At 34.8% G+C, this 23,172-nt stretch overlaps 1 protein-coding gene across 1 annotated transcript in view; it reads left to right on the top strand.

Moving 5' to 3' along the window:
• The first annotated feature begins 12,456 nt into the window (after window positions 1-12,456).
• Window positions 12,457-23,172, top strand: part of ARP (apurinic endonuclease-redox protein) — a 250,176-nt gene continuing 239,460 nt past the window's right edge. Inside the window, exon 1 of the mRNA XM_089818478.1 lies at window positions 12,457-12,636. Coding sequence (XP_089674604.1) covers window positions 12,557-12,636 — 80 coding nt within the window. The 5' untranslated portion in view covers window positions 12,457-12,556. The remainder of the gene's footprint in view (window positions 12,637-23,172) is intronic.

Genomic DNA, 23,172 nt, shown 5'->3' with positions numbered 1-23,172 from the left:
TGGCCGACATATTTTAACTTTAAAATGGATAAAATACTTGTATAAAAGGGTTTAGGGTTAGGTATTTTTCATTATGTTGTGATGTGAAATTGCTTCTTGCGGCGGTATTGAGCTGTAAGGGATTATGGATTGTAATGAGGTTGTAATCACTGGATTGTAATAAGATCAAACTTGTTGTTTGGTGGACATAGCCCAGGGATTGGGTGAACCACGTTAAATCTTGGTGCCTTGTGTTCATTTCTGTGTGATCTATTATTTTTTGTTATTGGTTATATTTGCATGTGGTTTTTATTTCTGTCTATGGTTTATCCTAACAAGTGGTATCAAAGCCTAGTTGTTTTTCAATTATCCTCTGCAGGAAAATTTCACAGTTGAGTGGGAGCAATGGTAGATGAGGGTAAGCTGAGGGTTGACAGGTTTAATGGGCAGAACTTTCAGTTATGGAAGATGCAAATGGAAGACTATCTATATCAGAAGGATTTATGGAAGCCATTGGAAGGCAAAGCCAAGAATCAGGGAACTATGTCAAAGGTTGAATGGGATCTTTTGGACAGAAAGGCACTCAAAAGCATTCAGTTATGCTTGGCACCATCGGTGGCATTTAATATTACAAAAGCAAAGACAACAGAAGATTTGATGAAAACCCTAGCGACACTGTATGAAAAGCCCTTCGCTTCAAACAAGGTATTTCTCATGAAGCATTTATTTAATATGAAAACGGCTGAATGTGGATCTGTTGCAGATCATTTAAACGAGCTTAATACTATTACTAGTCAGTTATCTTCTGTGGGTATCAATTTTGATGAAGAAATTAGGGCTCTCTTGATTTTGTGTTCTTTGCCTGAAAGTTGGAATGGCTTGGTAATGGTGGTGAGTAATTATGTTCCTGGATCTAGTACCCTAAAATATGATGATGTGATCAGTGTTGTTTTGAGTGAGGAAACTCGTAGGAAATCCTCAGGTGGATCTACATCAGGAAGTGCTTTGAATGCACAAAGCAGGGGCAGAACGACTAAGAGAGGAAATAACTCTGGAAATCGTGAGAAATCAAGAGGAAAGTCAAAGGGGAGGAGGTCTCAATCAAGAGGACCAAATGACTATTGGTACTATGGCAAACCAGGTCATAAAAAGAAAGATTGCTAGAATCGAAAGAAAAATGAAGGAGATAAATCAGATGGAGACAAGGAGGCAAATGTGGTAAGTAACAAATCCGATGAGTATGTCTTGCTTCTATCTTTAGAAAGTGTTGATGATTCATGGGTTTTAGATTCTAGTGCTTCATTTCATGCTACACCTCATAGAGGTTATTTCATTGATTATGTCCAAGGGGATTTTGGGCTTGTTTATTTGGGGGATAATGAACCCTGTCAGATTGTTGGAAAGAGAAAAATTAAGATTAAGTTGCAGAATGGGAATCATTGGCTACTACATGAGGTAAGACATGTTCCAAGGCTGAGTAGGAATTTAATTTCAGTAGGGCAACTCGGTGATGAGGGTTGTGTAGTTACTTTTAATGATAAAAATTGGAAGGTTTCAAAAGGTTCCCTTGTAGTAGCAAAATGTGTGAAAGTAGGCACCTTATATCTTTGTACAAGTCATATTGTTCCTTCTACTTTGATTGTTTTAGAGAAAAATGAATGTTCAGGAACAATTGCTGTAGTTGAGTAGGGAGAACAAATAGCTGCTGTAGATTCTGATACAGTGTTGTGGCACAACAAACTTGGGCACATGAGTGAGAAAGGTATGGAAGTACTTCATTCAAAGAAAATTTTACCAGATCTAAAATGTGTTAATATGGATTTCTACGAAAGTTCTGTGTATGGAAAACAAAAGAGAGTGAGTTTTGTAAAGACTGGGAAGAAAAACAAAAAGGAGAAATTAGAGCTTGTACATACAGATGTATGGGGACCAGCTCAGATATCTTCCCTTGGTGGCTCTCATTATTATGTTACATTTATTGATGACACAACTAGAAAAGTATGGGTTTATTTCCTTAGACATAAATCTGATGTATTTCAAACTTTTAAGAAATGGAAATGCTTGGTTGAAAATCAGACTGGTAAGAAATTAAAATGTCTCAGATCTGACAATGGTGGTGAGTATTGCAGTCATGAATTTGAAGATTATTGCTCCACTAATGGTATTCGTAGATAAAAAATTGTTCCAAGGACTCCACAGGAAAATGGAGTGGCTGAATGCATGAACAGGACTATAATGGAGCACACAAGGAGCATGAGGTTGCATGCTGGGTTGCCCTTACACATGTGGGTGGAGGCTATCAATACTGTAGTATATTTGATATATAGAGGTCCCTCTACTCCTTTGGGCTGTGGTATTCTAGAGGAGGCATGGAGTGGTAAGAAGGTGAGTTATTCTTTTCTCAAGACCTTCGGTTGTGAAGCTTTTGCTCATATAGACTCTAAAAATAGAACCAAGCTAGAAGCTAAATCAAAGAAATGTGTCTTTGTTGGATATGACATTAATGAATTTGGTTATAGGCTTTGGGATTTTGAAAATCTTAAAATTGTTAGAATTCAAGATGTCATATTCAATGAGAAAGTGTTGTACAAAGATCTGTTGCAGCAACATGAGAAGAAAGAAGATGATTGTGTAGTGTTGGATGATACTCCAAAAGCTGATGTTGCAGCCATTCCTCATGATGTGTAACAACTGCAACAACTGCAACAACAAATACCACACACACCAGTGAATGTTAGACAGTCAACAAGGCAAATTAGACCTCCACAAAGATTTTCTCCCTCTTTGTATTCTATTTTGCTTACTGATGCTGGTGAACCTGAAAGTTATGATGAAGTTGTGCAGGTGGATACTAAGATTCAGTGAGAGTCTGCAATGAAAGATGAAATGGACTCTTTGTTGAAGAATAAGACATGGGATCTATGCAAGTTGCTTGCAGATAAAAAGGCTTTATAGAATAAGTGGGTTTACAGGTTGAAAGAAGAGGAAGGAGGTCAGAAAAGATTTAAGGCCAGGTTAGTTGTAAAAGGATTTGCACAGAAAAAGGGAATTGATTTTGATGAGATATTTTCTCCTGTTGTTAAAATGACTTCTATTCGTACTATTTTAAGTCTTGTGGCTACTGAAGATTTGCATTTAGAGCAGTTGGATGTTAAAACAACCTTTCTTCATGGTGATTTGGATGAAGAAATATATATGGCTCAACCACAAGGTTTTGAGGTCAAAGGTAAGGAGAACTTAGTGTGCAAATTGAAGAAAAGTTTATATGGCTTGAAGCAAGCACCTCGGCAATGGTATCTAAAATTTGACAGTTTTATGCATGAGCATGGATATAATAGGTTTCATTCAGATTACTGTGTTTATTTTAAGAGGTTGGATGATGATAGCTACATTATTTTATGTTTATATGTTGATAATATGCTTGTAGCTAGGTCTAACATGGATCATATTAAGGGGCTAAAATGCCAGTTAGCACATGCATTTACTATGAAGGATTTGGGGGCAGCAAAACAAATCATTGGTATGAAGATTTGTAGAAATAGGAAGAACGAAACACTGACGCTATCTCAGGCTGATTATGTTGAGAAGGTGTTGCAACGTTTCTCTATGGAGAATGCTAAAGCTGTCAGCACACTTTTACCTGGTCATTTGAAGTTGACTAAGGAGATGTGTCCTAAGACACAGGAAGAGGAGGATAAGATGTCCAAGGTACCCTATGCTTCAGCTATAGGAAGCTTAATGTATGCTATGGTATGTACTAGGCCAGATATTGTACATGCAGTGGGAGTCGTTAGCAGGTATATGAGTCATCTAGGATTTGAGCATTGGAATGTTGTCAAGTGGATTCTTAGATATTTGAGAGGAACATCCAATAAGTGTTTACACTTTGGGGGCTCTACTACTGATTTACAGGGCTATGTTAACTTAGATTTGGCAGGGGATATCGATACCAGGCGGAGTACTATAGGTTATGTCTTTACTATTGGTGGGGCAGCCGTGAGCTGGGATTCTAGGTTATAGAAGATTAATGCTCTATCCACTATAGAGGTAGAGTATGTTGCTGCTACAGAGGCAACCAAGGAGATGATATGGCTTCAGTTCTTCTTGGAAGAATTGGGACATCCTCAGAAGGATAATTATTTGTTCACAGATAGTTAGAGTGCCATTCATCTTGCAAAGAATTCAGCTTTGCATTCTAAGACCAAACACATCCAGTTGTGGTACCATTTCATTCGGTTAGTTTTGGAGGATTGATAGTTAAAGCTAAAGAAGATACATACAAATGAAAATCCAGCAGATATGTTAACAAAGGTTGTACCAAGGGAGAAGTTGAACTCCTCTTCAGCTTCGATTGGTGTTTTAGACTGAACATGAATCCAAGAACAATAGAGTCCACGGTGGTTTGATCCAGCGGGAGCCCCATGTGGTAGTGGTATTGCTACAGGATTAGTCTCCAAGTGGGAGATTTTTGTTTAGTGTGGAGCCTGATCAGTCCCTTTGGGAGACACTATTGATGAAATTCATCTTCTCTTTAGTGAACATGACCCTTCTTCAATTTTTGTGAGGGAGCATGCTAACCCTCATCTTTATTCTCTACTTGATCAATCTTTTGAGGTTGACATGATGCTGGATACTTTGATACAACAGTTGTAGAAGGTCACTTTCTCTTCAAAGGAGATACTTGAGTCTTTGATACACATTCTACATTCATTCTCAATTGATCCTGATTTGTCTTTTTTAGTAGAGTGGCATAGTACACATGATTTGGAGGAGGCACTTTTTAGTATTGACATGGGGACACTTGAGTAGGTTTTAGAGATTTCATACATTTTGAGGTTTGTTCCTACAGATTGGGGAGGCTTCTTTCATAAACCTTTGGTTTTGTTTCTTCCTAAGGGGAGAAATGTTGTTCTACACTCATGGAGTAGTTTCCACATCAAGCCTGGAGCATCTACCATTTGTGTACATTCTACATTGAGGGGAGGCTACTTTGTCTATCTTCCTCTTCTTCTCTCTTATGGGGGGGATATTTTCCTCACATGAGGTCTTCTTCTCTCTCATTTTATTTTACTGTACTTATCTCTCTTTTTGGAGGTGGATTTTTCCATGTGGTTTTCCATCTTTCTCCACTTTATAAGAGATTGCATTCCATATCTTTTGTACTTGCATATTGTACATGGGTACCTAAAATGACCTAGTAGTCGGAACCCATCTTGCATTATTATCTAGCTTTTGTGATCTTTAGTACATTTCCCTAAGTTGCACTTAAGGGGGAGTGTTAGTGTAAATAAGTATTTACTATTTACACTTTACTTAAGTTTACTTAGTTTAATGCATATTCATATTAGTTGTCATGTAGACACCTAGGAGTTTTCATATTCATATGAGTTGTCATGTAGACAACACAATAGTTTGCACTCCAAATGAGCACATGTTGTCTACTACATCTCTTTATGAGATACACCTTTATATTCTTATCCTCTCATTATTGCACGTACATTCATGCACAATGGAGGATAATCCACTCTTGGTGAACATATACTTAGTTGTTGATTATCTCTTTGCATGATTCTTGGTCATCTTGATTCCTTTATATACAAGGCACTTCTATGATGTAATCATTCAATTATCTAATTAATCCATTCTCATTTGATCATATCTTGTCTCTCCTGTGCTATCTCTTGAGCTTCTAGATGTTGCCATTTCATTCTTTCCATAGGAAAATTCTTACACAGTATTAGAGATATACCAAATTCTTATAGTTTGGATCAACCTGAATGAGGTTAGATGGAAGTCTTTGAGAAAAAATAAATCTAAACATGCAAGTGAATGTTATACTTAACATATCATTTCACTGTTACTTTCTTACCATTGTAGTAGATAAAATATCTTATCCAAGTAGACCTAACAAATCTATGAAATCCTATATTGTAGAATCCATTAGTTGATGGTTTGTTAGTCCTTTAGAGTAGGCTACTTCTTATAAGTTTCAAGGAGTGATAAGGTCTAGATGATCTTTGGTTAAAATCCTCTAATAAGGTCATACTAAAAATGTGCATGTAAACCTTTACCAAGGTTCCCTCCTAACAAAGCTTACTTTAGAAGAGTGAAAATTTTGGGTTATCAGCTCCTGAGTGGTTTTTTCCTTTATAGGGTTTCCATGTTAAAATATTTGCATCAAATTGTGTGATTTCTTATTTGTTGCTAAGTTATTTCATGATTTACTTGACTTTGCAACTTAGTAAATAAGCTAAGTAAACATTCTACAATTTTGTAAAAGATAAGATAGTGAGTTTATAGTTTATAGAAATTTGATTATAAGTTTGAATTGAGATGATGAATGTGGTTACCAAGAAAATGTTATGAAAGTATGTGATGTTGAATTATTTTTTAGGCCTAAGAGATAACCAGTTCACCCCTCCCCTCTTAGTTATCTAAATCTAACAATAGGAGCTATAAAAGATTAAAAACAATAATAAATGAGAACTAGTTCCTAGGCATAAAGATAACAATATTTATAGGAACTAAATGGGTATTTAGAAACAAAATGAATGAACAATAATAAGTGATAATAAACAAATCAATACTTGTATGTAAAGGTTATTCAAAATAGGAAGGTATTGATTTTGAAGATAGTTTTTATCTTGTGACTAGATTAGAAGCATTTAGACTAATTTTTGCATGTGCCACTAACAAGAAATTTATTTGTATAAGATGGATGCTATATCAACTTTCTTGATTGGATAATCAAAGGAAGAGGTATACATTAAGAAACCTGATGGATTTCTATTATTAGAGAAAGAATAAATGACATGTAAACTTAAGAAAGCACTCTATGGATTGAATCGAGCTCTAAGATCTTGGTATATGAGGTTAGATAAACATTTATTGCATTTGAGAGTTAAGAAATATAGTGTAGATAGTAACCTACACCAGAGAGTTAATTCAAATATTTTTTGATTATTAAAGTTTTTATTGATGAGATTCATTTTGGAGGAAATGACAAAGTAAGTAATAAAATTTATAAGGAAATCAAAGGTGAATTTGAGATGTCTATGATAGAAGAAATGAAATAATTTCTTGGATTGCAAATAACTCAAACTAAAAACAATATCTTTATATCTCAAAGTAAATACCTTAAGGAATTGCTAGTGAAGTTTGGTATGGAGTGTTGACATTATGGTCAAGTTTGTTTATTAGTGACTCACACTTAGACAAATGGTTAGTAGCTACTAAGCTTATTTTGTAGTTTATAGTGTTAACCAAGTAATCCAGGTTCTACCAAGTTCTATAGTTGCTACTAAGTTCTAGAATCAGTATTCAGTTCACACCAAGCAATATCTATCGAGTTGATAAGTGACAGTGCAAACCGAGTTTCATAGTATTAATTGAGTTGCACAGTGTCAACCGTGGTCTCTAGTGTTTATCGAGTTTGCAATATCAATGATGTAATTCTAGTATCAACCAAATGATTCAGTTTATACCAAGCTCGCAGTGTTAGTGTTGACCAAGCCATGCAATGTCAACCAAGTGATTCAGTTTATATGTCAAGTTTCACAATATTCATTGAGTCACCAGTGTTGATCGAATTCAAACTACTTGGAATTGATTAGTTTGAACTAAGGTTCTACGTCTACTGAGCACATGGCGATGCCAAGAGTTAACAATGGTTGTCGAGTATCAGAACCTCACCAAGTTCATCTTAAGAACCCAAGTGCCAACAATTGAGCTGACTTTGTGTATTTTGGTGAAACTTGTATTGTAGCCGACTTTGATGTATTGTAATTTGGATTGGTATATATGAAATGTATTGTATCACATCCAAAGATAGAATAATATACGTGAGATATACTAAGAGCAGAAGTGCAAAGTAAGAAGGCTACAAGTAGTATAAGGAGTAGCAAAGATTTATCTATCACAACAAGGTGATCACTACACTCCAAAAGAATCTCAACCAGTAAATCAAAGTTGCAGATCAAAGATCAGCCACTGGTTCATCCTAACATGTGGAACAATTAAATCCTTTCACAAGGTAGACTTAACAGTCTTTTGCAAATCTCTTTACCAAGTGCATACTTCATTGTATGTTTTGTAAATCCTTTAACAAGGTGGACCTAGTAGTCCTTATTGCTCCTAATTGGGTAGATCATCAGAAGTGATCAATTGTAAGCCTTAACCGACCAACTTTATACTATAGTACTAAAGCTTGTGGGTATCATCCCCACCCGAGTTTTACTTTCTATTTGGAAGGTTTCTAGGTCACCATATCTTATGTCAAAGTATTATGAATATTTTAATGCTTTCAGTTTTTCATGCATGCAATTAGATCAAATATATATGAAGCATTAATTGGTGAAATAAGAATAAGTTTTATTGGTTCCCGATTCACCCCTCCCCTCTCAATAACCTAGCCTATCCTATATTTTCAACATGGAGAACTCAAAACTAGTTGGGATACCTATGGTCATAGGTAAATTGACTACTATTGATTATTCCCCTAGAACTTTTCAAATAAGGTACAAATCTATGATCACTAGACTACAATACTTAACTCACACTAAACATGACATGGTAAATATAGTTAGTATTTTGGAAAGATATCAAGAAAAACCTAAAGAATATCATTTGGCAACAACAAAAATAATTTTTAGTTACTTGAAACAAACCTTGAAATTTGGCTTATGGTGTGAAAGATCAAATAATTTTACGCTATATGCTAATACTAATGGATATTGGGCAAGAAATGTTGATGATAGGAAAAGTACAAGTATTTAAGGTGTATTTTTCCTTGGAGGAAGATTGGTTTTATGGCTAAGTAAGAAATGAGATTTTATATCATAATCTATGACATAACTAGAACATGTGACAACAAAGAATAATTGTAATAAGTTGATATGGATGAAATAGATGCTAAAAGACATTGGTATAACTTTTTGTAAACCTATTATCATACATTGTAATAATACAAGTACTATTAGCATGTAAAATAATTCTATGTTGCATTCAAAGACTAAACATATACCTATCAAATATCATTTTATGAGAGAAACATATACATAGAAATAAATTAGAATGGAATATATGAGTACAAAAGAGCAAGTTGTAGATGTATTTACAAAGCCTTTGCCTAAGGACACCTTTGAAAATATTAGAGGTATGCTTGGGGTAGTGACCCCTCCTTATGAAGAGTAATTGATGCAAGGACACATTAGTCAAGTATATTTAGAGTGCATTCATTCATCTAGATGTTATTCTTGGTACTACCCCTTAGGGGGAGTGATCACATAAAAAACATATATTTGAGACCTCTTTTTTAATCAACTTTTTGTAATAGTGCTTGTTAGCACTTGGAATTTCTTTTTGGTTGCAGATCAAAGCTTGATCAAAAGAAGCCATGTTATCAGAGGAATTGCATATTTTTATTAAGGAAAGAAACATGTGTGACATAAGAGATCTTCCAAAGGAGGAGAGTTCGTCAATACTTGATACTAGTTTAGCACCCTTTGCTATTGGTGTCAAAGGGAAAAAGAACCACATGCAAATATTTCATCAGGGAAGGTATGTGTATGATAAGCTGAAAGATTGCATAGGTTGAGGATATTATGTAAGGGAGAGAGATATGTTACTTTTGGATTGATGGGTTTTCACCATATGTTGCCATCAATGCCAAAGGGGGATATTTTTGGGACTAGGCAAGATTTTTGGTGGTTAGAGTGGCTAATTTAGGTAGAAGAGATGTTTTATTAATGATAGGTTTTGTCATTAATGTCCTCATATATTATTTGATTACATACAAACTCATATTTTGTATGTCGTAGGTTGTTGATTACTTTAGTATATGTAGTGATTGATAGATTAGAATATTTGGCCTTAAATTTGTGTAGAAGATGGAGTGTAAACACCATACATATGTTGGATGTACTTTATTTGATATTTTGTTTAAATTACATATTATTTAGTGAAGACTGGTCGTAGACCAATGGGTAGAAAAACATATCAGCGGTAGTTGCAATATTTTGGTTATAGCTTGATGATGAGTAGGAATCAATGCTAGTGAGCATGGAAGCTATAAGAAGACTATTTGGTGTTTGCATATTCAAATTTGTGATTCATATGACTTATATTGGAAAGGTCACTGATGTGTATGTGCAATGTCTTTCAATATTGGAAGGTGACTAGGTTATTATAGTGTGTTGATTATTATTCACAAGTGTTTTATATGTATTGTATCATGTGGAATACTTCATGTAATATTTATATAATTACTTAAGAAGGTGTGTATGTCTTAGAATAGTCCTATGTAATTAACTATGCATTTGGAAAGCTATAGCAAGCCAAACTAATTAATTATTTGTAATTGGTATATAGGAAAAATATTTTCCTCATTGTAAAGTAATGAATGATAAGTATAGATATGAAGCCTTGATGTTGGATTGTCAGAGAAGAGCTAAGAAGATTTCAGATGCTTTGAGAAGAGGTATGAGTGGAATCTATCATTCCTAATGGATTTGAAAGGAATTAATTTTGAAAGTAAGTTGTAGATTAGTCAATTTGCATTCTTGGATTTGTTATCCTTTTGCAAAGGTGGTTTAACCTTTCATTCTTTCAGCAGTGATCCTTTTGTTCTCATCAACTCCTAACCGGTTTGGAATCGTGTAACAAGGGTTCAAGGTCTACTAACATAGATCTCTTTTTCCTTTAACATGAACTATTGTACTAAATGCACTATTTTTGACTCCTAACAAGGTCACATCTTTTCACAAGGAACTTATATATTAGTACATCATTTCTTGGGTGTCATCCCCTCCTAGGTTTTTCTTTGAACTATGTGTCTAGTGTTTTCCATGTACTAGGTAGATGCAACAACTATTTAATCACATGTTTCAATGTGTGGAACACTTACTTCCCATGTAGATAATCTTGCAATCTTATTTTGTGGAGGTGAGCTTTTGTCCTTCATTAGTTTTTGTGAACTACTAACACTTGTATTGTTAGCTTGATCCTTTCTTGGTTTAGTACTATCAATGGTTTATTCATGTAGATTCACATGTCATAAAATTGTTGATTTTTACATCCTTTACCATCATGCTCCTCATTCAGGACCTACAAGTAGACATTTGATTCAATAAGTTCTAATTAAAGATTAATACTTATTCAAATGATCCACATTCATCTCATACATTTCATGTAGGAAGATCAAGCTACATAATGTTATCAGTCTACATGCATCCATCTATGACACCATCATATGTCTTGCCATATCCATATGCATAATAGTTAGCACTGTCAAACATAGGTATAAAACCATGTCATACATAGATACATCTGTATTATTACAATTGCATCTACAAAATGATCATGCCATCTCATTATAACATTGGCCTGCATCAAAATGACATCATTTCCACATATCATAGTTACCTTGATCATAATTGTACTACATTATCAATGCATAAATATATATACATCATAATTTAATTGAAATTACATTGGTTCATATCATAATCACATTGCCTTGTCACATGCTTTCACACTTAGCCAATCCGCATATTAATTGTATTTGTCATTGCATTATCACATGTTTCTACACTTAGCTGGTTCTCATAATCATGCCTGTTTAACAATGCATAACCAACATATGAAATTAATGATAATCACCACAAGATTTATTATGTTTATTGCAATCATTAATGGTGAATTTTGATTGTTATTATTATTATTATGTTGAGAGGTAACTATTCCATTGCGCCTCTTCCACATATCAAGAAACTAATTGCTAACAACTACCCTAGGTGCAAATATTTATCATCTTATTAGATACAACACCATATGAGAAGAACAATCATATAAAGATACATCACATACTACTTCTTTGTTCAATGCATAGAGATAAAGATAAATCAGATACAACCCATGCAATAACAAATTGTTATTGTACCAAATAATCTCTAAATTACATGTAATTCATGGCACATCAAAGACAATAATGTCATTATATTGTACATATTGTATATACGTGTGGATCTATTGTATATATCATAGACAATATTTTACATTAGTAAGCATATACTGAGATACAACCCTTGAATATTATGATTATAGTCATGCAACTACTCTCTTATTTCAGCAACAAAATATATTTGAAATAAATAACAATTTACTAGTAGTTATCTTTCATTGTAAATTGAGTATCAAATAAGTATTTTATTATCACAATTTTGAATTATATTTATGGAATTGTAAAATTTCAAGTAGTGTCTCAAATAAGATAAAAAAAGGGTATTACATTTACTTTCGCTTTCCGTTTGATCATTGTTTGAGCAGTGTTTCATTGGGTGTATATTCTTGATCTTTATCATCATCCCAATTTTACATGAGGTTCTTTATTTACAAACTAAAGAATTCATATTTCTTCATGCTTAGAAGCACTTTCCACTATGTATTAAAAGGAGGGGAAAGACAATAAAAAAACACTAGGTTCCACCAACACAAAACTGTTAGTATTACCCCTGTGCCCGAGACGGGATTTCGACTCTATTTTTTAATGGTTTAGAAAAGTAAATTTGTTTAGCTGGTAATGCAGATGTTGGCAGTGGCCTCTGCTACCATTCCGACAACTTTTCTACTAAAACAAGTTTCTTCTCTTCAGCTGCGCAGGTATATCTGAATTTTATCTTCTATAAAGATTTTTAAAGTTAATTCGTTGATTATTTTTTTTTCAGTTCTGATTGCATGATTTCGGTTGTGTCGGATAGTCTCTGGCTAAGACTCGTTAAGTATTAGAAGTTCTATGAACGTACCTCACGGTAGCTTCTCAATGATTTTTTCCCTCCCATCCCTTATACATTGGCAGACTGGATTACCATTCTTAAGAGTGGTAAATACGATTAATTGTTGGAATAGACACCATTATAGTTTTGTTGCACAATGCCATTTTTGCCTTAGCTTAGATTTTATAAAATGTAAACTTTGGTAGCGTTTTTGATAACCAGTATTCTCCGCCAGTTGGACTTCGCTGTCTTCTGCTAACCCATTTTGTTGTGTTGTGGAAGTATGAGCTGAAATCTCAAAGAGGTTATGAACCTTGGCTATGGTCTTATGAGTCGTCTCTACTCTTCATTATCATTATACGATAATCCCCTTGTAATAATTTGTTTTCTCTTCTATATGAGTGTTTTAATTGGTTGGTTACTGTTGGCTTACTAGTTTTCAAGGAGAAAAAGGTTGTTCAGAGACGGAAATTAGGCTAATAGTTCAGCCCCGTGGAGTGTTCCATTTAAGGGAATCGTACGTTTGGGTTTCTGGAATGTTATAAACTTGGAATTCCTCAAAAGAGGATGATCGGGCAGTGGGGGAAATTATTGATTTGAAACAGAGGAAGTGATCTTGTTTGTTTGATCATTATCTCCAGTATGAATCATGGAAACTTATTAAACGGGGCTATATATTTACTAATTTATTTACACTTTTAAAATAATTTTTATCATGAGTAGATTGTTTTGGCTGCCAATAGCTAAAACCAAATAAATTATGTTTTTCTTGGCATACCAGTTTGGAAAAGAGTGACCTATTATAAAATTGTAGATTGATTTTTTATAATTAGGACTCTTACTCAATTTGCCCTAGAATTCCCAAATGGGGTTTGCATTATGCTTGTGGATGTAAATTGTCAACTTATCTTGATTTATAGCGTCCAACTGGGTTATTTATCAAAGATAAATAAACATATGTTTCATTAATGTTAAAAATAGAATACTAATCACTATATTATTATTCATAATGTACATTTGAGATTCCCTTAAGTTTTCCCCAATAACCTATCCCTATTGTGAAGTACTACGAGAGAACATATGCTTTGAGCTTTTCAATTGATGAAGGGTAGTCACCTTACAAACACAAACACATGCTCTGATACCACTTGATGAAGGGCTACACCACCCTTATAAACTCATCACATACACTTAACAACATAGAGACAATTAGAGAATAAAAATGCTTCATAAAACATAGATTGACCATACTTGACGATGCTTATGATGCTCCCAAAAGCTCGAGGATGAGATCATTACAACTTCTTGAAGATGGATTTTTTTACAACCTCTACAAGATGAGATCATTACAACCTTCACAAGACGAGATCATTTCAACCTCTTAGAATCAATGAGATCATTTCAACTTCTGGAAGAAGAGAGAGCTCCTCACAAATGCTCATATGCCTTGCTTATATAGACAGTAGACACTTACTACCCAAGATAATTACCAATGTGGGATGAAGTTTGGAGAGAGTAGTTATAATTACCTTGCCACATATATTAAATGCAAGATGCAAAATATTTAATGACACGTACTATCATCCTATGAACTTTTATTAAATGATAAGTTACTTATTTTTTTTGTAATTTTTACTTTTTAAAAATCACCCTCGTTTTCTTTTTCCCTATTTTCATGGGATTTTTCTTCTCTTTTTTTTTTATAAAAAATTTCTTAAAATTTTTTTTTCTTCCTTTTTTTTCCTTCTTCTTTTCTCTCTTTTGTCTTTTTTTTTGGTTGATGCAAAATTGCTCTCACACCCTAGATGCTCCTATATTAGACACCTGGGTTAAGATTTTTTTTGTGAATATGGATTCACAAAACGGAGTTGAGTGATAGTACCACTCTTTCAGATTACAAACAATCCTCAACAAACTCCATTACTGAAATTGCTACCTCCGATATATATTTTTTCCCGTTTCAACACCAGCTGAAACAAGTATCTTTTGTGGGCTGTTCTACACTCAAACCTGTTAAATGTGGAATCAATTTCATCATAAGCCAACCACCTCCTCCAAGTGTAACTCTCATTTTCCTCCAATCTTCTCAGGTTCAAACGATTCTAATCCAACCACCTCTACAAAAATGTACCTACATTAAACTTTGCAACACCATACAAATCTTTTTCTGCATACCACACATCACCACTAAAATCTTCTAGAATTAACTCACTGATAACATGCAAAGCATCATTATTCTCTTTCACTTCAATATACAAATCGATCCCAAATCGAACATCACATGATTCATAAATTTCACCTCTTCTGCTGCAACATCTTCTTCACCACCTTTCACTATGAATGCACCTTCCTTACATTTGCTTCACTTGAACTGATCCTTCCTCCAAGCATGGGGTTGTCTTCACTAGGGTTTTGATCAACCTCTATTACACCTTCAACTTCATTTGCTTCCTTAACGCTTTAAACAGTATGTTTAACTGCTTCACTTCTTTGATCTCCAACCAAGGCATTCCATGTTAGAAAATTAATGTTTCTTTAATGGTCATCTTAGTTAGCATTAATTTATTAGGTAGTTTCTATTTCCCTCTTTAGTTCATTATTGTTTCTTTTAGAAACATCATCTCTGTAAAACTATATAGGGAGTTTTCATCTCCTTTGTTTAATACAACTACAACAACATCAGTTTACCATAACATTCCACTCTACCTCCATAGCCACAATCTTCATGAACAAATCATCTGTTTCACTTTGTTTAATGTCCATTGAAGGAATATATTTTGTGGCAACCTCATTATACTCATATCCATCTTCATAACAATGCTCAGTAAAACTAAAACAACTCCATTTCATCCACTACTGCAACTCTTCCTTTACCTTCCTCTCTTTCTATTAAGATTCTAAAACTTCTCGAAATCTTGCCTTTGCTGGAATCAATTCAAATCTCATTCTTAATGGCTTTCAGTAAGCATTCCCCAACTTCCGGTTCATCAATCTCTTCGTATTCATCCCCTTCCTTTCTTTTGTGCCACTATGACACTCCACTGCATCTTCTCTCTTTTCTCCATTTAAAATATATATAAAAAGAATTATCATCATCTCTTTTTCCTATGAACGACTTTTCTCCTTTACAACTTTGCTTTTGTTTCTTTCACTTGTTTCCTCAATTCTATCATTCCAACTCTTATTTCTTCTCTCTCTCTCTCTCTCTCTCTCTTTAATTTTTCAAAAGCTCTCTTTGGTTTTATGAACTCTAGTTTTTCTAAGTATCCACCCAATAACAAATGTCATTTTCTTCTTCTTATTTTCCATATTCAACTTCTAAATTCCTCAACACAATTAGGTCCTAGTGCCATTTGCCTCACATTCGGCAATTTGTTTACGCACTCAGGAACTTGTGCTTAGCAATTCTCTATGCTGCTCCTCTTGCAATTTTCTCATGTATTTGTTACAAACTTACATACATCTATCCTCAAAACCCAACAAATATTTTTGGAAGACACACCTTTCTCTTCCTCTACCCACTCTCTCTTAGTGGAGGAACCATGTGCACCTTCTACTTGTTGTGAGGTTTTCACTCCATCACTCCATTGCTAATGGGACCCCCTTGTTTTCTTTAGCAGTAGGAGAATGTTTGCTAATTTTTTTGTAAGTCACTAAAGAATACAACTTGCAAAATTGTGACTTTAGGCAATGGTATAATGAGATAAATCTCTCTTAGGGGAGGCTCCCTTCTCACCATAGGTGGCTTCAATAGAAACTTAACTGAATTTGACAAACCCTAATTGGACAAGTAATTGTTTTGCAACCAAATAATTCTTTTCTTCAATTTTGTTGTCCTGCTTCATTAGAACATGATTAACTCTATTCCATATAGTTCGTACAAACTTCTGAAGTTATACACATCATCACCAACATGTATACTATCTCCATGTAACTTCACTTGCCATGATATGACATCTGCAACATGTTATAAACAAAACAATACACTGCTGTAAACCAAATTCTATACTTAGGCAATTTTCTGATAACCAAACACTAAATATCTTTATTTTTGAGGTTTCCTGTCAACATGTACATCATGTGTTGCCACTAATGACAACAATTATATATCACAATTAGCCAATTGTCAACAGCCTAGGGGTCAACTAGCTCATTCAGTAGAGCCTCAATGATATCCTTATTATCATCAATGTTCACTTCATAACCCAAAGGTTTTACCCATGTTATGCTAGGTATGACTGCTTGAATATGAGTGTTATCATAGTCAACTAGGAAGTAAATGTCTTGTTCATATTGCTCAACCGGCTGTTGAGATATCCTGAACCTATTCTACATCTTTTCTTTGAAATTCTCAAAGTATGCATCGTCAAAATTTTCTCCTAAGTCATTTATAAAATTATTCCTCCATTGCCTCCAGCCTCCTATTTACTTCTATTCTTTATAGCAAAAATCTTGTAGCTTTTTCACCAATCCACATACAAATCCCATAGATTTTTTTTCAATCAAAAGTAACTGTATCTTAATTTGCCATGTGTGAAACTCAGTTTTTCAATTACATTATTTGTTCTACACTATTCTTTTTTGAACAATGGATAAATTAACTACAATTCGGAATGACGTATGGAAAACAACTACTTGAAACTTAACAAAAAATCTCTACCACTACAGTAATACTGATGGCTCGGTGGTTGACAAGAACAACTCCTAAGTAGTAGTTCTAATTATATGTGGTAGTTTAACAATAAGGGCCCAAAGTCTTTCATAATTAATCTGTTTTGATGAAGAATTAGAATAGATGACAAAGCAGAAAGTCTCATGCCAACTATCCAAACTGAAATAAGATACTTCAAATTAAAGCACAAAGTCTTTAATTCCAAGTATTTGCAGTCACTATCTAACTATAGCAATCCCATTTCTAGAAGCTCAAAGTCTTCAAGAAACCAAATCAATTGCTCAAATGATTTATGCAAACAAACTATAAATTAAATCAAAGATAAATTGATTAATGCACATAAGAATATACCATTCAATTTCAAGCTTCACAATGCAAAGTTTGGAACACTTGCTTCTTCTATTCAATTCAGAAATTTTGTATCAAGAAACACAAATCTTTCAAGTCACAAGAAACTTCAGCACAGTCTCCTTGCACAAAGAAAAGATGATTATTTACAATGAACTCTCTCCTTTATATAAGAAAAAAAGAGAGAAAGGTGAAGAGAAAATGGGAAACCCTTAACCACCTTGACATATTCTCTAACTAACTTTTAACTAACTTTGACTTATTCAAAGTTGCATGCCTAATCACTTGCAACTTGATTACATGAAGTGTGCACACAGGTACATGTTTTCCTATATCTACAAAGTGTTTTGCTTGTACATGTTATTTTCCATAAACTCAATCTATTCCTAAGAGGCATGGAAAAACAAGTGCCGAAGACATTTAGAAGAAATCTTAACATAGTATCAACTAGTTTTCCAAACTTTTGTAGTCTCTCGTACAATTGTAGCATCTAATTCATTGGTATGCTGGCAATGATGCTCACTTTCTGAAGTGTGTTAGCACCTTCTAATTTCACATCCCTCAGCTTACCTTGAAAGGCAATGAAGATTTCCAACTTGCTAATATATTTATCTATGTTCCCCTGAGTTTTCGAGATGGGGACGACAGGGGACAGCGGGACGGGTTTCTGGGACGGCAAAATTTTTTGCCGATTTTGGGGATGGAAGGGGATGGCTAAAGTGACATTTTGTATATATTTTTAATTTTTTGTGTTTTAAAAAATTGGGGACAGATGCAAGTCCCCAATGAAGTCCTTGGGACAGGGACGTACCTGTCCCCGAAACACTGGCTCTTTTGGGGGGGATGCATCCCCAAGGAACATAGATATTTATTCTATTGAAAGAAAATTCATCCATCTCAACCTATAGATGAATAGATTTTGTTAACTGAGTTATAATATCTTCTTCGCTAATCAATTCACCATCTTCAACAAAAACCTTGCATGCTAGTTCTTGAAAAACTTTACTAATCACGCTCTCTTGTGCTCTGCCTTGTTTCATTGCTTCTTAATTCCAACCACTAATCCTTGCATGACTTGCTCTTTGTTGCTCATAAGATGCAAATATTCATAATACAGCGTCACTAAAAAGATGACCTCATCTTCACACTAGACGTTGAGATCAACCTCCGTCATGCTTCTCCAAACTTTTAGATCTCCATCCAGCTAATGGTTGAATGATAAGAGAAGTTCATTCAACATGACTGCTGTTTTCTTTCCATTCTTCAATACCATATATGCATCCTGAATCATTTGTACACTTTGTGTGTAATGTCCCCAGTTTTGGCGGGTCTACGCTGTTGATGGAGTTAGCTCATCATAGCGACCCTTATGAACTGACAAGGTGTTTTAGGGGTCTCAGTTGTGGACTTACTATTTTTTAGTAAGTCTTCTTTCGACAGTTGCTATTTTTGGCAGTGTAGTGGGTGGCTTCAACAGTTGGTCGTCACTTGCAATTAATAAAGTAATAAATTGCATGAGCTCTTATTTATTTATTAATCGTTAAGTTGCATTATTATAATAATGTTTATATTATTATAATAATGACTTCAAGAGATATTTCTAAAAAGCAAGTTGGAAAGTTTCTAGTGTTGAGTTCTTTTGGGAAACTTCCACAATTTCCGAAGTGGAGTTTAAGGAAACTTTGGTCAACAAATGCTTATAAATGAGAGCTCATTTCATTGGGAAACCACACTTGAATATTTATTTGATTTGTGCCTTTGCAGCTTTTTCTTGGGTTCTTAACTGTATGCCCTTGCTGATGTATAGGGGTTGGAAATACTTTGCAAATTAGTTGCTGAAGTATAACTAAGTTTGCCGAACTTCTCTACTGTCATCACTGTATTTGAGGAGTGTTTTCATTCCACTGTTGAAGTATGTGGATCTGATATTTGTTAGATAATCTCCTATCGTATCCCTATGGCTAAGGAGAGAACGGTAGACATCTCCAAATCGTAGTAATTCAAATTGCTTGGCAGCTGTGAATTCTGATTAGGGAGAGCAATTGACTTTCTGAGAACAACATTTTTGGTGTGGCAATGTTTGTGAAGTCAGAGTTGTGCTCGTAAAGACAACGTTGCATCTTAAGATTGCTGACAGCTTGATACCAGTCCTATGTCCATTTTACCTAGCTACTAGACGTGGAGTTACTACCTGCAGATGCTCATTTGGAGGTCACGCATTCATCCTTTGCTTCCGTATTGATGGCTAGCTTGCACATTCATTTTGGGTAGCGATTGGTGTTGGAGTGGGGAGCAACTTTCATCTGCGGTTGCTGTTTGGTTTGAGGAGCCACGTGTTAATAAGGAAAGCATCATTGGTGGTACAGCTAGGCAAAACACTTGCTTTCCAGGTGCCAGTGAATTAATTGTTATGTTGATATATGTTTGTCAAAAACATAATGCAAAGTATATCTTCAGTTTTAGTCCGATTATCTATTTTGTCCATTTTATAGTACTTGAAGTTTGTTGATTTATATTTACAAATGAATACTACATACCAAAATTAGAGAACTTTGAAAGAATTGCAAAAATGATAAGTGCAGAATTGTAGCCAGCTTGGTCTTTATAGTGGTATGTATTTTATTAAAAATTCAGAAAATCATCTAAACATATAAAATATCAGTTTGTGCATCAATATAACAGTTTGGGCCAAGTTCGGGTTTTTATAGTGGTATCAGAGCGGTTTCTTGCCAACCTACAGGAATTGGGATCAATTATTATTTTGGTTGGTGTTTACTTTTGAGATTATCAACTAAATTTGTGATTGGTACAGTGACATGGATGGGGATGGTGATAGGAGATTAATTCTAGGTAGATATTATACTCGTAGAAGGCGTAATTCTTCGCCTAGGGATGCAAAATTTGAGTTAATGGGGGTAAGTGTGTGCGATGATATACCTACAACTACTTCTGTGATAAATGAGCCATCTAATGAGGCACTTAGCAGTAGTATCTTAGATGTTCAGGTGTGTGCTGTTGATAGTACACATGTTATTGATTTTGAGGTTGATGATTACTCACCTAAGTGGAGCTCGGCTCAATTTACACCATTGACAGATACAATTCAGTTTCCTATAGTGGTAGTTGGTGGTGTTTCTATATTTTCTGATTTTGATGAGTATGTGGGCATTGTGGATAAAATGGAGGTGAGTGCATTTGTTGGGAGCAACAAAGAACCATATACTGCACCTAGTTCTCCTGTGACTTCATCTTTTACTAGGGTTACTAGAGATGATCGGGATTCTAGTGAGGTATATTTTATGGGGAGTCTGTACTACAATTTTGTGCAGGATTCGTATGTTGCGCAGAAGTTTGATGATTGGGTTAGTGCGGAGGACATACTGGGACCTTCTATGGATCTGACTACAGGTGACACTTGGGCACAAGTGTTCGGTGTTATATTGTAGGTCACGATATTGGTTCTATTGATGGTTTTGGCATTCTGTTGGCTCAGTGAAGATAGGGAAATCACTTGTTTCTTATGGGATCCCGGTGGAGGTTTTTGTATGATGGTGGATTGCTTGAGGACAAGCAATCTTGGGAAGGGAGGACTATAATGTCCCTAGTTTTGGCAGGTCTACGCAGTTGATGGAGTTAGCTCATCATAGCGACCCTCGTGAGCTGACAAGGTGTTTTGGGGGTCTCAATTGTGGCCTTACTAATTTTGAGTAAGTCTATTTTTGGCGGTGCAGTGGGTAGTTTTAGTAGTTGGTTGTCAGTTGCAGTTAATAAAGTAATAAATTGTATGAGCTCTTATTTATTTATTAATCGTTGAGTTGCATTATTATAATGATGTTTATATTATTATAATAATGATTCCAAGAGATATTTCTAAAAAGCAAGTTGGAAAGTTTCTAGTGTTGATTTCTTTTGGAAAACTTCCACAATTTTTGAAGTGGACTTTTAAGGAAACTTTGGCCAACGAAAGCTTATAAATGAGAGCTCATTTCATTGGGAAACCACGCTTGAATATTTATTTGATTTTGTGCCTTTGCGGCTTCTTCCTGGGTTCTTAACTGTATGCCCTTGTTGATGTATAAGAGTTGGAAATACTTTGCAAATTAGCTGTTGAGGTATAGCTAAGTTTGCTCAATTTCGCTACTGTCATCACTATATCTAAGGAGTGTTTTCATTCCACTGTTGAAGTATGGTGGATTTGATATTTGTTAGATAATCTCCTACTGTATCCCTATGGCTAAGGAGAGAACGGTGGACATCTCCAAATCGTAGTAATTCAAATTGCTTGGCAGCTGCAAATTCTAATTGGAGAGAGCAATTGACTTTTTGAGGACGACGTTTTTGGTGTGGCAACGTTTGTGAAGTCAGAGTTGTGCTCGTAAAGACAACGTTGCATCTTGAGACTGCTGACAACTTGATACCAGTACTGCGCCCATTTTACCTAGCTATTGGACGTGGAGTTACTACCTGCGAATGCTCATTTGGAGGTCAGGCATTCATCCTTTGGTTCCGTATTGGTGGCTAGCTTGCACATTCATTTTGGGTAGCAATCGGTGTTAGAGTGGGGAGCAACTTTCATTTGCGGTTGCTGTTTGGTTTGAGGAGCTACGTGTTAATAACGAAAGCATCATTGGTGGTACAGCTATGCAAAACACTTGCTTTCCAGGTGCCAATGAATTAATTGTTATGCTGATATATGTTTGTCAAAAACATAATGCAAAGTATATCTTTAGTTTTAGTCGGATTATCTATTTTGTCTATTTTAAATTGAAGTTTGTTGATTTATATTTACAAATGAATATTACATACTAAAATTAGAGAACTTTGAAAGAATTGCAAAAATGATAAGAAGTGTAGAATTGTAGCTAGTTGGGGTCTTTACAGTGGTATGTATTTTATTAAAAATCAAAAAATATCCAAACATATAAAATATCAGTTTGTGCATCAATATAATGGTTTGGGCTAAGTTGGGGTTTTTACACTGTGATTCTATGTGACTGCTCAATGTTTACTGTATAGGGTAAAAGGATACTTATTGCATGTAGTATAGTAAGATATAACATAAAACAAATACTTTATTCATATATGCAATATGCACTCCAATGCTTACAATATGATTATGATGATGTATCAATAGTCCCTACGGACGATGTACATATACTTTTTGGAAGGGGTGACTCAACTGTCATGCACCCTTTCGGATACAATTCTACCCGTCGGCTACAATATAGAATTTATTGACAACACTCAATTCATCTACAATCTTGACTTTTCATTTAACATGTACTGCATGTTCTGAAGAAACATGATCAACTGTCAAAGGGGAAGCCTTCATCTTCTCAATGATGTTAAGCAGTCGCACATTCTCCTCTTTGAGCCTATTCTTCTCCCTAAACTGATCATTCT

This window comes from Cupressus sempervirens, chromosome 3, assembly GCF_028749045.1.
Source record: "Cupressus sempervirens isolate cs-2001-9-10 chromosome 3, ASM2874904v1, whole genome shotgun sequence".
NCBI classification, from domain to species: domain Eukaryota; kingdom Viridiplantae; phylum Streptophyta; class Pinopsida; order Cupressales; family Cupressaceae; genus Cupressus; species Cupressus sempervirens.
Note: the sequence above shows the minus strand (reverse complement) of the source record. Positions and strands in the feature narration are given on the sequence as shown.